Consider the following 17,150-nt stretch of genomic DNA (forward strand, 5'->3'; position numbering starts at 1 on the left):
CCCTTTAGAAGAGCCTACAGGCCAGACCCAAGGTGATACCATACTAATTTTACCTTTGCTCTTTATTTATTTTGGACTCTGCATTTAATGGTGGAAGTTTTCCTGAAGTGCCTAGTGATCCTTGGCTGTCTATTTAAATTTGAGAGGGACACTGAAAAGCCGATTAGAAGGTCTATGTACCAGGTGGGGTGTAATGACTCTTGGCCTCACTGTAGAGTGATTTGGATGAGTATTTCATTGGCAAACACTTAAAGTCAGGATCTTTCGGTGTTGTCTCCTTCTCTGCTCAGAGCCTCTAGAGAGGACGATTCCAGTCTCTTGCTTGGAGGATAGAAGACTTGTTATCTGTGTTATATGCTAAATTTCCCTGAACCCCTTGATTTCAGGATGATAAACCCACTCTCAACTGCTTCTGGTATCTCTCAGGCCATACACCCCATTTCCTCTCACATCTCTAGATAATCTGTTGCTAGGATGGAGGAAGGGATATTTGCTTGGCTTTTAGAGATAAGGGAGGGATCTGGGAGTCTTAACTATTCCCAGGATTGACTTTGAACCATTCTGCTCTTTAGTCCTATATTCCCCCATGTTATGGATTGAATTGTGTCGTGTCCCCGCTCCCCCCCCCAAACGCATGTTGAAATCCTAATGCCTGTACCTGTGAATGTGACCCTGTTTGGAAATAAGGGTTTCACTTTTGTTATGCTAATGAGGTCAAATGAGGTCAGACCAGCATGGGGTTGGTTCTAAACTGAATCCCTGTGAGTGATGTCTTATAAAAAGGGAAAACAGACATTGAGAGACACACACACACAGGGGGAAGATGGACACTATGTGAAAGCCCCTCTACAAGCCAAAAAAAAAAAAAGCCAAGGAATGCCAAAATATGTCCAGGGCTACCTACACGTAAGGACCCAGCCCTATAGCCAATGCCCTGATTTAAACTTTTAGTCTCCAAAATCATGAGACAAATTCCTATTCTTTAAAGCTACCCACTTGTGGTATTTTTGTCATGGTACCCAGTAGGTAATTAAGACACTCTTAAGGTACCTGGTGCTGCCAAGCCTTGAGCCTTTTGATGTTCTGTAGATGAAGCAGGTAGCTTCTTTACTTTCTTCACTGCTAGCTTAATATTTAGCTTTCTTGGGCCTACTAAGCAAGTTAGCATTCACCTGCCTGCTTTGCAAATTCTTTGCTGCTGCTGACTCTTTTCTATTTCTTAACCCTGGGAGCTCGTATCTGAGACTCCCAGTGATCTTCTCCTCCCAGTGTTCATGCCTTTGTGAAATACCCTCTTCTTGAGTGGGGTCAGGACCTATGATTTGGTTCTAATCAATAGAATATGGCTAAATAATGGGATGTCACTGATTTGTTAGCTGTTGTTAGGTGCCCTCAAGTTGGTTCAACTCATAGCGACCCTATGTACAACAGAACAAAAACTGCCCAGTCCTGTGCCTCCCTCACAATCCTTGCTATGTTTGAGCCCGTTCTTGCAGCCATTGCGTCAATCCACTTCATTTAGGGTCTTCCTTTTTTTCGCTCACCCTCCCCTTTATCAAGCATGATGTTCTTCTCCAGCGATTGGTCCCTCCTGATAACATGTCTAAACTAAAGTGAGATGAAGTCTCACCATCCTAGATTTCATGGAGCATTCTAGCTATACTTTTTCCAAGACGGATTTGTTCACTCTTCTGGCAGTCTATGGTATATTCAATATTCTTCACCAAAACCATAATGCATCAATTCTTCTTCAGTCTTCACTTCCATGATTGCCTTATGTTATATAAGACTGCATCTTAAAAGCGGACTGGAGGAGGCTTGATGAGTTAAGTGGCCGTATTGGAGAAGCCCATGTGACAAGGCAGTGTGGGTAGGCTCTAGGATCCAAGAGCAGCCTCCAGCCAATAGTCAGCAAAAAGCCAGGGCTCTCCATCCTACAACTGAAAGGAAATGAATTCTGCCAACAACCTGAATGAGTTTGGAAGCAGATTCTTCCCAAGTCAAGCCTCCAAATGAAGACAGAGCCCAGGAAACAACTTGATTTTGACCTTGTGAGACCCTGAGCAGAGGACCCAGCTGAGAGGTGCCTGGACTCCTTACTCACAGAAGCTGTGAGATAATAAATGTGTGTTGCCTTAAGCCGCTAAGTTTGTGGCAATTTTTACACAGTAGAAGAAAATTATTACGGTGTTTTTCTCTTTTTTATTATTTTATAGTTGTTTTAGTAGCATTTTGGGTGAAAGCTGAGGTTAATGTATGTATAGTGAGTTGGACAAACATACATGGTATATGATCAAAAACACTATTATTATTATTTTTTGTCTCTCATCATCCTCATAAAATCTATTCAGTAAGAGAAGTTTCCCTCTCCCCTAGACATACACTTGAATACGGTCAGGCCATAGCAGCATCTTGGACACTTTGAATAGCCGAGACGCTCTCGGTTTGTTAATTAGGATGCCTAGTCTCATATAATAATAAAAAATACAAATGGTTCAGCATTACATTTTCCTTCTCCCTCACCTGGGTCCTGCGTTGGGCTGGCTATTTGCACTAGCACATCTTTCCTCACTGGTTGGCTTTTTTTTGGTTAGTTTTTCTCATTCTCCTTCCATCTTACCCTGGGCATTGAGGCTTCTGATCTCCCTGCCCCCAGCCTCCGGGGAAGAAAGGTTTGCCTGAAGAGATGGAGTCACATTCATATGGTGTCTGGGCTCTCTGCACAATAACATTCTAAAGGAGGGTGTGTTCAAGGACCCTAGGTCAACAGACAGCACTGTTGATGGTGGGTACACCCAGGACTGCTCTGGACCCAGTGGCAAGGTGAGGCGAGCCTGGGTGGAAGTGCCCAGAAACACTGATACCATAAGCACTAGGAGCTTTAGAAGCATCTGAATAATAAGTCTTGGCGTGGGCATTGGCATTTCCAAGATGGGCAGGCAAGGAAGTGAAAATCCACCAAAGTAAGCCTGGTTCTTCAGGCAGTGTGGGCACTGTGGGGTCACTCAGGTGAGCCAATTATAATGGAAGTATAGAAGAGGAATATCACTTCACAAAGCGTCTACTAACCTGTTGCTCTAGATCTCACACAAAAGTGGCAATTGCTATACATGTTGATAACTTCTCAAAAGTACCAACAGTGTATGATGAAAGAAAACCAGAGTGTTTTGAAGTATCTCCCTGGAAGCCGACAATCAAACTCTCCCATTATTTGCCTCTTACAGAAATAGAATTCTGGGTGTGATGACCAATGTATCAGACCTGAGAAAGATTTCTTAGGATTGTTGGTAATTTTCAAGGCCATTATGGAACTGAAGAAATGAAATAGGAATCAAAAGCCTGAAAAAGTCCAGATTCCTTGTAACTAGCTTCGCAGTCTTGGGCAAGTCATTTCAGATCTCCAATTCGCTCTCTCCTCATCTCTGCATCAGGTGTCTCCTGGGGCACCTCACTTCGCTGGATTGGGGACCAGATGTAAATGCTTTATAAACTGAAAAATACCACACTGCATATGAAATCACATTATTATACTTGCTGATAAATGGCTACAAAGCTATCTGAAATGGAAGTTTTCATGTTTATTTCTGAAGAACTTTTAAAGTTAAGTGACTGAACCAAAATAAAGCAAAAACAACATAAGATCCAACTGGAAAATTTGGGAGGAAAAAGCTTTTCTCTAAGAAACTTTCACCAGTGACTTTTTGACAAAAAAGTGAACTTGGTCCATTAATTTATCTAAGGCTGTTTCATGACGTTTCCAGATGACTGGCAATGCCACGTGAATGATGCTATTTTATGAAAAAGAAAGCCAGGTTTTACAGCAGAGAAGGCAGGTACGAGCGGCACAAACTCTAACAAAACAGATTCTTCTGCATTTACGGAGCAATTTCTCTGAATCCAACCACCTGAAAAATAAATCTTCTTTCCATTTAATTGAAGATGAAGGAGGCAGTGGTGAAGCCCCTGAGACCTCCTTATTTTAGTCCCAAACTCCTAAATCAGAAAAGCCCATCTAATACTGAGCATAATTTCTTCCCAGGCCTTTAGCTCTAAATGTCAAGGTGCTCCAAAACTTCCTCGATTTTGTGGCTCCTGGTCTTATTCAGTTGATAAAAATTGAGTCAGCATGACATCGTTTGAGGAGTCTCCAGTATGAGAAAGCGCATAAGTGCCTGGGAGGGGAAAAAGAGGATACAAATTATTGCTGCTATGTTGAAATCAAACATCAGGCCAAAATATAAATGAGTCTATTTTTATCACGGGAGAGTTTTAGGAAGATATTACAAAAAGATACAAAATGGGGTTGGTCAACATGCGCAGCATTTTGACTTCAAAGAAGCGTGCTTTTGTCGGACATCCCTTGTTTGAGAAGAGAAGCACCACGTTTTTCAGACATGCTGGAGAAAGAGATAAAGTAGATTCTATACCACAGAGTGTTATTTTGGGAAAGCACCTTAGTGATCTCTTTGTTTCATTTTAACTGATGGGGCAACATTTGTCCAAAAAAGGCAACCCCATTGCTATCCAGTCAATTTTGGTTCACGGCACTCCATGTGTTACAGAGTAGAACTGCCCCATAGGGTTTTCTTGGCTTTAATCTTTAAGGAAGCAGATCGCCGGGCCGTTCTTCCGCAGGGCTGCTGGGTGGGTTCGAATCACCAAACTTTAGGCTAGCAGCCTAGGGAAAACCATTTGTACCACCCAGGAATCCTCCAAAAATGTAAGGAGACTTGTAAAAAGCACACAGGCTGGTTAGTGGTAATGATGAGAGGACCCAAGAGTTCTGGGTGAGTGCATCTGCCAGACACTTGAACTTTACCTGGCATTTAAATAATTTTCATGGGAGTCTAAAATGAGTTGCTCATTTCCCTACCCTTCTGAGTATATTAACATAATTTGACATGAAATGGGCCTCAGATTCTTAACTTGTAATGCAATGTCTCCTTCTCCCTGCCCCCTTCTCTTCCAGAAATCGTGTGACTATTTGTAATATTTAAATATCGATCTTCCAGTAGCTGAATATCACAGACTTCAGTCACAGCCAACGTGTGAACACAGGAACAATGCATGCTGTTGACAGAAGGGACAGTGCTCGCTCACCTTTAGGAAAGGACGGATCTGAAGAACATGATTCATGTTAGTCTAACCGCACTCCTTCACCCCATAGCCTCAGTGAGCAATGCCACAGATCTATATAGATCATGTCTAACCGGAGAAATGGGTGGTAAGTTGTGATGAAGTTGAAGGGTGACACTTGCTGGTTTCCATAAGCATTAAATCCCCAAAATTATTCTATTAGCCTTGAGCACACAATTCAGATGAACTATGGACATATGACCAGCTGATACTCTCAGACTTCTCAGATTAATTAAAAAAAAAAAAAAAATTGGCATCAGATTTTGTTCCCATGATCTATATTCATATTCTCTCTTTCCACCTTTTATTACCTTTGGTTTTATTGTAACTTACCTTTGTGTTGTAGTGGGTTGAAAGCCTTTGAGAATTTGGGTTTGGCAGATAAATCAGTTGAGTTTTGCTGCATAAAAGAAAAACAAATCATTTTGGACATTTCTAGTATTCTTTTACTGACGGTCTGCATTTCCTCACTTCATGGTGTAGCTAATGATCTTTCGTCCCGTCTACATAATACACTTAATCTCTTGCAAGAAATTAGAGCGGTCACTTCCTTACTCTTCCTTCTAGTTTCATTTATTTAACCTCTAAGAATTTATTTCTAAGTAAAGTTTGTGTTTCCGTATGTTCTTACGTACTTCTAGCAACAAGCTAGGAAATAGTTTAATGGAGATATTATCCCTTTTTGTGTCAATGCTTACATATTTTTTGTTTTGTATGTTCATCTCTAGAAGAGGAACCACTGAAGAAAAAACAATACTCCTAGTAAAAGTGGTCTCCAGGTCAAGATTTGCCTTACTCTTGCCAATTTTAGGATTCAGATCTCTTTGTAAATAATCCTCCAGTCATTGGTGAAAAGACTACACAGAGTTCAAAAATTTAAAAACGGAATTATCAAACGGAAATAAAATATTCAAACCAAAAAGCATGCATGGGGGGGAGGGAAATAAAGGCATTAAGATATACTATATCATTTTTCCATTCATAAATTTATCATTCATGTATTCATTAATTTAACATGATGTATTGAATAATCTCTGTGTGCCAGGCACTATAGTAGGTACTGGGGATATTAGAAGGAGTGAGTTCCATCTCCTGCCACAGTACACATCATGAGGAAGCCGAATAAAGATAGGAGGAAAATATACTCGTTACATGCAATAGGTAGCCCAGGGAAGGATCCCTAATTTTCACTCTGATGTCATGAGTACTGGCATGGCTTTAGAAGCATCTGGAATAAGAAGTCTTGGCCCAATGCTTTGTTTCTACAGCTGGGAAAATTGAAACTCACGAGACGAAGTGACTTTCCTAAGACCACACATCCATTTGGTGACAGTCAGAAATACAGTCAGGTGTGCCAGCTCATGGGCTACTGTTCCAAAATGCACAGCAGTGCCCTCTACTATAAAATGCAGACCCAGGAAAAGTTTTTAATGTCAGTCCATAATTTCCTCATTGATATATATTTCAGAGGGTTTTATTGTCCTTTGTAAAATCTCTGAACATCCATGTAGGTTTGGATGCAGTGTGTTCAGTTGACTTATATCAAACTCAGAAATTTCTGCTTTAGAACTCTTTCTGAAAGGACCTCAGTGTATTACTGGGGCCATGGAAAGCATCTAAATCAAAGTCAGAAATACTAAATACGCATGTGAGCTCATTTATTTCTAATTATGCTTCCCTCATATGGGTAGCACTTTTGTGGCAAAGAATGAAAGAGGATGTTCATGGACTGAATTGTGTCTCCCCAAAATACGTGTCAACTTGGTTAGGCCATGATTCCCAGTATTGCGCGGTTGTCCTCCATTTTGTGATTGTAATTTTATGTTGAGTGAATTAGGGTGGGATTGTAACACCATCCTTACTCAGGTCACCTCCCTGATCCAAGGTAAAGGGAATTTCCCTGGGGTGTGGCCTGCACCATCTTTTATCTCTCAAGAGATAAAAGAAAAGGAAAGCAAGCAAAGAGTGGGGGACCCCATACCACCAAGAAAGTGGAACCAAGAATGGAGCACATCCTTTGGACATGGGGTCCCTGCTCCTGAGAAGCTCCTTGACCAGGGACGAGTGAGGACAAGGACCTTCCTCCAGAGCTGACAGAGAGAGAAAGCCTTCTCCTGGAGCTGACATCCTGAATTTTGACTTGTAACCTACTAGACTATGACAGAAAAAAATTCTCTTCGTTAAAGCCATCCACTTGTGATATTTCTGTTATAGCAGCACTAGATGACTAAAACAGAGGAATCCTGTATTTTCATATGAACCTGTCAGTTTGTAGACTTAAGACCTGAAATTGCAAAGGATAAAGTACCAGTGTAAGAGATAAAATTTAGAGAACATTTTATATATCGGAAGTTAATCAAGGCCTCCCCGGTACTACCTTTCTAGAGAAGAAAACACAGGCTACGTAGTGTTCAGGAAGCCAGGCAGAGAAAAGGGTCCTACTGGTTCTAGACTGCAGGAGACAAGTCAGACTGAAGCAAACGATATTGCTCAAAGGTGTTCGCTCATAAAGAGCACCCACAGACGTCCATGCCTGAGAACACTTGTAGCTTTCCATTCCTTTACATTCATTCATTCATTCACTCAACAACTTTCTGTTGAGTATCTACCAAGGGGCAGGTGCTGTGCCAGGTAACAGGAAAACAATGGTGAAAAGGGTTTACTCAAAAATGGGCTTGCTGTGGGACTGCATAAAGACAGAAATGCAAAACTAGAACTTCATGCATCGGATCCATGGCACTGGGAGATAATTACCTTTGATGGTTGCTTCCAAGACATGAATGGGGACAACTTGTTGAACAGAAGTTGTCGCAGCTATAAGGACAACAAAGAAATATTGAGGAGCTACATGTATACAGCCATACACAGACAAATCAGAAACAAAACTGCATAACTAAAATTGTTATTTAACAGTAGTATTTCTTAGGAGCATTTAATAGACCATAAACATGGATATCTGATGGAAGGATTTATTTTCTTAGATTTTTTTGCCTATAAACGAAATCAGGATTAAACAAAGAACAACAGTACCCAAAGCCATAATAATTCAGATTCTAGACATTAGTAATTGGCAATAATTGCTAAGTTGAAGTTTATCTTTGAAGTAAAGGGTTTCCTAACCATATGAATGGTGCAGACAAGGGAATTATTTAGTTCAATGAAGTGTAACAAATTGCTTCTTGGTAAACAGGGCTTGTGTGTGTGTAACGATTATGCTAATTACAAATAATTCTTAGCTTCTTATTAAAACAAAGACTCCTTTATCTCTATTAGCTGACTGCCTTTACTTCTCTCAACAGAGTTACTCAGTGTTTGGGAAAAATAATGAAACAAATTTAGTTTTAAGTTCTCTTTTTCTCCTGCACTTTACCTAAATTGGTTCTTTCATTAAGCATTTTATTTAATGTTAGAGGCTGTTTAACATTTCTGTAAAACTCTACAAATGGAGAAGTGGATATATCTTTTGGCATATTCTAAGGAGGTGGACAGATAAAATAAAGGAGCAAAAGGGAATTCACCCCTAAGAAAGATCACAGTTCTTGAATTTTTGCCAAACCATAATATAAGGTAGAAAAATTAAAGACAAAAATGCTCCCTGTACTGTGGTCTATAATGTTCACAAAACATGTTGTGATGAGTTCTAGATAGCTTTATTATCATCAGTGACTGTTCAGTTCTTTTGTCTCTTGACTGAACCTACCTTTTGTAAAATTATAGAATATTATTCCAAAAGTACCCATAATCCAACCCTCTAACTGTATAAGTGAAGCCCCAGAAGAGAAGAGGAAGGATTTAAAGATGCCTGGGTTAGAGCGTGAAGAGAGAAATGGCTACACGTACCTTACTATCCAAGAGCATTCCAAAACATAAGATGAAAAACCCCTAAAAAATAAAAAAAAGAAATTGATCATGTGTATTGTACTCTTCTCCCAGAAAATAAGTATTGATATTTAATATGTAATGCTTATGTCATCCAACATCAGGCTTGCTTTCTTGTCTGTCTCATTAATAGACTGTAGGCTCCTTGAAGGTACAAATAAAAAATTTTATAAGTGTATAAATAAATGATTGAGTGAAAGAAGTTTTAAATGCATGTGGAACTTCATTTCCCACCTCACTGTGTCATTCGCGGCCTGAAATGAGTAGCTTCCATCTGCTTCTGTGTCAGTTTTCTTCAGACCAGGCATTTAATAATGACCGCTGAGCATCGGTGATGGCAGCAGAAACTGAAATCCAACCCTATGGCCGCATAGACAGAGTTGACCAGTACCAGCACCCTTTCCATCAAAAACAGGGAACCCTTCACAGAAGCCTTTTTAGACCTTAAAATCCTCCTTCCCACCAGAACAACCTCAGGAGGTGCCTCTTTAGACAGCATGTCACCATAAGCTTGCCTTCCCACTCCCTGACACCATCCCTATCCATGATTGCGATCTCTAACCCATTACCGTCAAGTCAATTCTGACTCATTGTGACTCTATAGGCCAGAGCAGAACTTCCGCAGAGGGTTGCCAAGGCTGTTGCTATGAGGTGGAATTGGCTCAACGGCAACAGGGCTAATCTTTGCAGAAGCGGCCTGAGGAGGGATTGTTCGGTTTGAATCGCCTACCTTTCGGTTAGCAGCTGAGCTCTTAACCACTGCAGTACCGGGACTCTTACCATCCCCTAAAAATTAACTACCACCTGAAGTATATGGGGAACCAGCTGCTTTTAAGAAACACCTATTGAGCATTTACTATCTGCCAGACACCCTAAGTGCTAAATTATCTCACTTAATCCTCACGTTTACTCTATATTATCATCATCTGCCTTTAACAGAGGAAGTGAGGGGCAGAAAGATTAGGTAATTTGTTAGAGGTCATATAGCTGGCAAAGTGATATATTTGAGCCCAGATTTATTTAACTCCAGTACACAAATCACTTCCCTGAGCCTTCATTGTCCAGAGGTGGTCAGGCAAGACCTATATTGAACCAGAGCTGAAGGTTATCTTCCAGGTTCCTCAAAACCTAAAGATTACTTTGTCCACCTACTCTCTGTACACTCTAGTTGTGACATGTACAGCCCATCCTTTGCAGCAGGCTTTGGCGAACTTTTTCTGTAAAGGGCAAGAGATTAAATACTGTAGGCTTTGCAGGCCTACAGTCTCTGTCACAATTACTACTTGGCCATAGTAGAGCAAAAGCTGCTATAGACAATATGTAAATGACAGGCGGTGGCTGTGTTCCAGTAAAACTTTATTTACAAAAACAGGCTGTTGGCCGTAGTTTGCCAGCCCTAGCTCTATTGCACTCTAGGGACTTCCTTTGCACCATTCAGAGTCCACAAGCCCTCTCGATTTATTTCCCTTTCTCTGTCCACTTTTTCACAGAGGTCTGCACAAGAAAAAGAGGATTTAGTCAGCAGCAAGAGGGATTAATGTTAGTTATGTGAACTCTAATAGTTTAAAACCCTAGAATGGATTACTGAAGGATTCAAATATTCTGTTTCAGCATGACAGTAACTACTAGGGAAAAATGAATTTTTTTTTTCTTTTCACTTTTTCATGCAGCTTTAGTTATAGTCCTCCTGGAGACAAAAAAAAAAAAAAAGGGAGATGGGTAAGGTGGCCATCAGAGTGACCTTAGTAGCCAAAATTCTCCATCATTAGTCCCATCACCTGATGAGATAATAACGAAAAACTAAGCCCATTGGGGTTGAGTTGATTCCCACCCACAGCAATCCTATAGGACAGAGCAGAATTGCCCCACAGTGTTTCCAAGGAGCGGCTGGTGGATTTGAGCTGCCAACTTTTGGTTAGCAGCGATCTCTTAACCACTGTGCCACCAGGGCTCTAAATCTTATTGTTCTCACCTGAAATGCATTGAGTAAGGCAAAAATAACATGCCAAGCCAGATTCTGGCTGTCCACCATAGTTCCTATGCCAAAGCCCCAGGTGAGCCCCAGCAGAGGCGTCAGGATGAGCAGGCTCTTCCCCATGCGGATGACAGTGGCCTTGTCATCCCGGCTCATTCCTTCTCCAACAGCTGGCCTCCAGAGCTTCATTAGAACTAAAAACATCACAACCAAATTCACAGCCACAATAGTCAGTGCGGGAATAATGAAAGCCAAGAGAGGTTTGCTCCCATCGGACCAGTTAAGCCAACACACGTCTTTCCTTTTGTAGCCGTTGCTAGGTTGTGTGACTGCAATGGTGAAGACAGCTATAACCAGAGGACACCCGTAGCCCATGAAGAACCCAACAGCCATCATCACAGGCATGGTCATGTGATGGAACACAAGGATGATCCGATAAGCCAGGAGGATACCGAGCATGAGCATCCAAAAAAACAAGGAGAGGTAGAAAAAGTGTGTAAAGAACACTGCAGCTATGCAAACTCCAGAAGGGTTTGCCGTGGTATCCACAGTGGCAGCAACAATAAACCAAACATCAGCAATCAGGAGAGACAGGGCTATGTTCACCATGCAAATATGACGTGTGTGCGAAGTTTGGTTTTTCCTGAACTGCTTCCAAAACAGAGCCTCAATAATCAGGCATAAGATGAGACTTCCAATGGAGACTCCCAGTCCCGCATAGGTGATCCATTGCACAACGGGGATGATGGCAGTGGAGACAAAGGGTGACATTAGAAAGGAGAAAGAGGTCAGGTGAGTACATCGGCAGGTCACGGTGTCTGCAGTTTCATTCACTAGGTGGCAGCCTGCGTTGTCCCACAACAAGTGGCTGAAATCCCAGAACACACACTGAGGCTGGCTCAGGTTAGACTCTATCTTGGAAAAAATCAGGAAAATTTCATTTACAGAATAGTTGTGGATAACAGTGGTTATCACAGGCCCATTGACCTGAGCATTTCCATTTTTGGTGACGGGTAGAATGTTCCCCAGGGTCAATGAGGTCATGCTGATAATAGTTTCAGGAAGGGATTTCTGGAATTGGTCTGACCCAATTAACACTTGGCCTCTGATGGGAATGGAGGTATTTTGGGGTGACATTTCAGCCTGATAGTTGTAACCTTTCATGAGTTGGCTTTTGGTCACTGGAATTCCTTTCCAGTTTATGAATTCCCTAGAAAAATTCAGAGGCAGAGCTGTTGGAGGTACCAGAGAGCTAATGCTTTCTAATGTCTCCAGTAACTGTGAGCTGGCGTGCTTTTCTTCCTGCAGCAATATTGTCCAATTGGTTACCAATGCTGAATTAAGAACACGGTCAGCTACACTGATAACATCCTGAAATACAAGCATGGAAGTTAGTTTGTATTATGAGAACACAGATAAGAGGACGAAAGAGTAAACACTCATTATTATTAAGGATGGGAAAAATGCCCAGAGAATTGACTCTGTTGAGGACCAAATAAAATTCATGACTTAAATTCTGTTTACTTGCTCTGCATAGTAGGAGCTTTGGGTTCAGAAAGGGGTTGCCAGAACCAAATAATTACATTGCAGGTTTTCTTAGTTACCTAGTGTTGCTGTAACAGAAATACCACAAGGGAGTGGTTTTAATTAACAGAAATTTATTTTCTCACAGCTTAGGAGGCTGGGGGTCCGAATTCAGGGTGCCGGCTCTAGGGGGAGGCTCTGTCTGTGCACTCTAGGGAAAAATTCTTGTCTTTCAACTTCTCTAGCATTCTTCTGCGTTCCTTAGAGATTTCTACGTGACATCTATCATTCTCTCTTTCGTGTTTGCTTGCTTCAGTGCCTAATCTGCTCTTTTATATGTCAAAAGTGATAGGCTTCAAACACACCCTACACTGATATGGCCTCATTAACATAACAAAGAAAACCACATTCCCAAATAGAATTACATCCACAGGTATAGGCCTTGGGATTTACAACACAGATTTTGGGAGGATGCAATTCAGGGCATAATAAAGGGCGATCACCCCAGGGTATTTGCAAACAAACTGGGATTTCAGCACGGACAAAAAGAATCCCCTGATTTAGACTACACAAGCGTGCGTTTCCTCCTGAGATGGCAAAAATGACTGCATTATTACGTAGGCTGAGGCTCAGAGACTGAGACATGTAACTGCTTTCCCATATTGCATTTATCTGGCTTACATCAGAAGTTCTAAATACATGTCATGGAGGTTCAAGTTTTAATTCATGTTTATGTATGCTTTGTGGTTTACTAAAAACCCAAAACCAAATCCATTGACCTCAAGTCGATTCCAACTAATAGAGACCCTATAGGACAGAGTAGACCTGCCCTATTGTGTTTCCAAGGCTGCAAGTCTTTACGGAAGTAAACTGCCATAACTTTCTCCCGTGGAGCGGGTGGTGGGTTTGAACTGACAATCTTTTGGTTAGCTGCTGAGCACTTAACCATTGTGCCACCAGTGCTCCTTTGTCGTTCATTAGCGAATATAAAACAAAATCCTTAAAAACAGAGCCGGAGAAACAAGGAGGTATTGAATTGTTGGAGGTTTTAAGGGTCAGTCTTAGTTTAATGTTCCCTGGGTGGTGCAAACAGTTAATGTGCTCAGTTGCTGACCAAAAGGTTGGCAGTTCAAGCCTACCCAGAGGTACCTCAGAAGAAAGACCTGGCCATCGACTTCCAAAAAACCAATCACTGACAACCCTGTGGATTACAGTTCTACTCTGACAACCATGGGGTGGCCATGAGTGGAAATCGACTTAGACTTGAAAGCAACTGGTTTTTTTCTTAGTTTAAGAGACTCCTTTTCCAAGCAATTCCCACAGCATCCTTTCTCTCTTGTTTATCCCTTGGGTTCCCAGGCATTCGACCTCCGGCAGCTTGCCACTGCAGCTAAGTATCACCCAAACCCAGCTTTTTGTGGCTTCTGGAGCAGATTCTGGAATGTACTTCTTCCATTGCCCCCAGGAACCTCTGCTTTCTTTTAGTTTGTGTTTGTCTGCTCTGTTTTCTGCCCTTCATTTTATTTTTAGCCTTTTCATGTCATTTTGTTTTAGTTGGTTTCTTGGAAATAATGTGGGGTCAAATTTTTTTTAAAAACATCTGAGCATTTTTTCTTTAATCAAGGGAAATTATTCATATTTAATGTCATCTTTGATGTGATGTCCACTATAAGCAGTTAAGTGGGTCAGTATGCATTACAATATATAATACAATCTTACAAAATACTGTATTTTATATTTAGTACGCACACATGTAAAACATTTAGAAAGATATTTATTTAACAAATATTTACTGACTAACTGCTATGTGTCACTCGTTACTCTTCTACACATTAAAGCTGTATCTGAAATGTTAGCAGTGACTATTCTAGAGTGACCATATTGCAGGTAATTTATTTTCTTTTCTGCTTATTTGCATTTCTTATATGATCAGATATTATTTGTGAGGTTTTTTATTTTAATTTTTAAATATCCAAACTCAGTCTTGAATTCCCCAGCCTAGAGATGGAATTTTTTTTTTTTTTAATATGTACTACTAAAAGTCAGTTTATGGCTTATAGGAAATAATCATTATAAATTGCAAACATATTTTAAAAAGTTGGCACCTGTGTCAAGCAGTGCAAAGATTTATCCATTTCCCTAAGCCAGGTGCTTCCCGGACAGCCTGCTTAGAGGTAGCTCCCTCTTACTTTGAGCTCACACGATTGATCCCATGAGTTTCTCGTACACTACAGAGAAAGAAGTGATGCTCACATTATGGCTGTTACTGGATTCTTTAGGATTTCCTAGTAGTTCCCTATGGTTCAGGCTTTCGTTATCCCTTCTACGAGATCAAGCATTTAAAGTGAGCGGTTCAAGCACAGGCAGACCATACCTCCATTGTTGAATTGGACACCTTGAAATGATTTGCCAGCGACAGGGATGAAACGTTTCCCAGGATTGACACCACTGAAGCTAGAGTCCCAGCTGTGGTTGACGGGCTTTGCTCAATGATGACTGAAAGATTTTGCACCAAGGATGACATGGTTGCCTCGGTGGCGTTGCCCAAGATCGCACTGAAATTCTAGAAGTAAAAATGGTCTAAGTTCTAGAAAACAATGTCTTTTATCTAATTTCAATCAGGTTTCTTGGCCACATATAACTAACACTTGCATGGTGCATTATAATGTAAGACAATTACGTGATGATGATAACAACAATGACTGTTATGTAGTGTTTTCTACATTCCAGACACTGTACTAAATGCTTTGCAGGGATTCACTGAATCTTTTCAACACTTTGAGGGAGGTACTGTTATAATTTTCATTCTATAGCTAGGGAAACAAACTGAAGAGATTCATTAACAAGACTTTTTCATGTAACTTGTTATCCTGATTACAAAGAAATTGATGTTTAGTGAGATTCCATAACTTCCCAAAGAGTACACACCTAGTAAGTGGAAGGGTTTGGCCTACTGACACTAAATCCTATGTTGTATTCACTACGCTATGCTGAAAAATCCTGGTAGGATGAGAAGACAGAGGGACATACATGGAGATTTGGCTACTGGGCCTGTGTCAGCTCCCATTTTATACTGGATTTGGAGTTTTACTTCTCCCTTAGAACTTCCATCTGCTTCCAGTATACTGGGCTAACTTGGAAGACAGGAACAGAGAAGCGCCCCTTCCAATCAATCCCATGTCCACCCAGAAGCCCAGATCCCACCCGTACTCCTGCTTGCTCTTCTCAGCTGACAGCACTGTTCTCTTCCTGGGGCATTTGGGATCTGCCTGCCCCCACAGTCCCCCGCCAGGCAGGTATGTCCCTGGGGTAGCCTAGTTCCACATATTGCCCGTGTCTAGAATTGAGTCGAAGAAGATCAGAGCAAGAATACAGCCAGGAGGTCGTGTGGTCTAATCCTTCTCCCCAGTTTGCAGATATGGAAACTGAAGTCTGGAAAGGGAGAAGCAAACAGTTCACAGTCCCTGGATAAATACGAGTCCAGGGTCCTTTACCGCAACAGTGGGGTCTCCAACTGGGATAGATGTTCTGCTCAATACAAAGATTTTCACCTGTAGGATGGTGGCCATGAGCCAGTCTCAAAATCCCTCTACTTTATCTCTTGAGTTCTCCTTCTGACCCCTTCTTTCTACCTAGATAGTCTTCCATTATTGAAACTTCCTAAGAAAACATCAGGGGCCCTGGTGGCGCAGTGGTTAAGCTCTCAGCTGCCAATCAAAACCAGTTCGAACCCACCAGCTGCTCCTTGGAAACCCTATGGGGCAGTTCTACTCTGTCTTATTGGGTCACTATGAGTTGGAATGGACTCCACAGCAATGGGTAAGACAGTGTCATGTGTAGGTCAGAGCACTGAACTGGGGATCAGGTGGTCATGCTTCTAGCCCCAACACTATTGCCAGCAGCGTGACCTTTAGCCCTTTGATCTTCTATTTTCTAATTTATAAAAGGAAGTTGGTAACTCATATGGTCCTTAAGATCCATTGCAATTCTCTCATTCTGTATGGTCACCCCTGCCTGTCCCACTCTCTGCCCTGATTTCTGACTCTCTAGCTTCTGAGTCACACCTTCACTTTGACCTTTTATTCTCAGCCTTCTGGACTTCTGATGCTAACTTATTTGTGGTCCTGTTGTTGCTGATGTTGTTAGGTGCCAGTGAGTTGGTTCTGACTCACAGAGACCCTATGTACTACAGAACTAAACACTGCCTGGTCCTGAACCATGTTCACAATTATTGTTATACTTAAGCCCATTGTTGCAGCCACTGTGTCAATCCATCTCATTGAGGGTTTCCTCTATTTCCAGTGACCCTGTACTCTACCATGCGTGATGCCCTTCTCCAAGCACTGATCCCTCCTGACAACATGTCCGAAGTATGTAAGACGCAGTTTTGCCATCCTTGATTCTAAGGAGCATTGTGGTTGTACTTCTTCCAAGACAAGCTGTGGTCCTACCATCAACCATATATCTCCTCTGCTTTGATGTATGTCTCTGAAGCACCACTTACCACCCAAACCACAAATTCTGACCTTTTTCTGGCCATCTCAGCTCTGCCATTTACGCCCACACTCTCTTGCTTTACCAGGGTCTGAGCCTGGTGATGTACTTCTGAAAGGTCACAGCCATTGAAAACCCTATG

At 41.5% G+C, this 17,150-nt stretch overlaps 1 protein-coding gene across 1 annotated transcript in view; it reads right to left on the minus strand.

Moving 5' to 3' along the window:
* Nucleotides 1-3,613: 3,613 nt before the first annotated feature.
* ADGRF1 (adhesion G protein-coupled receptor F1) overlaps nucleotides 3,614-17,150 on the minus strand; it is a 34,453-nt gene continuing 20,916 nt past the window's right edge. The window contains exons 10-15 of the mRNA XM_049893776.1: nucleotides 14,889-15,077; nucleotides 10,988-12,361; nucleotides 8,977-9,018; nucleotides 7,891-7,950; nucleotides 5,470-5,536; nucleotides 3,614-4,172 (exon numbers count right to left, since the gene is read on the minus strand). Of these exons, the coding sequence (XP_049749733.1) occupies nucleotides 4,099-4,172; nucleotides 5,470-5,536; nucleotides 7,891-7,950; nucleotides 8,977-9,018; nucleotides 10,988-12,361; nucleotides 14,889-15,077 (1,806 nt within the window). The 3' untranslated portion in view covers nucleotides 3,614-4,098. The remainder of the gene's footprint in view (nucleotides 4,173-5,469; nucleotides 5,537-7,890; nucleotides 7,951-8,976; nucleotides 9,019-10,987; nucleotides 12,362-14,888; nucleotides 15,078-17,150) is intronic.

Source organism: Elephas maximus, chromosome 1 (genome assembly GCF_024166365.1).
Source record: "Elephas maximus indicus isolate mEleMax1 chromosome 1, mEleMax1 primary haplotype, whole genome shotgun sequence".
NCBI classification, from domain to species: domain Eukaryota; kingdom Metazoa; phylum Chordata; class Mammalia; order Proboscidea; family Elephantidae; genus Elephas; species Elephas maximus.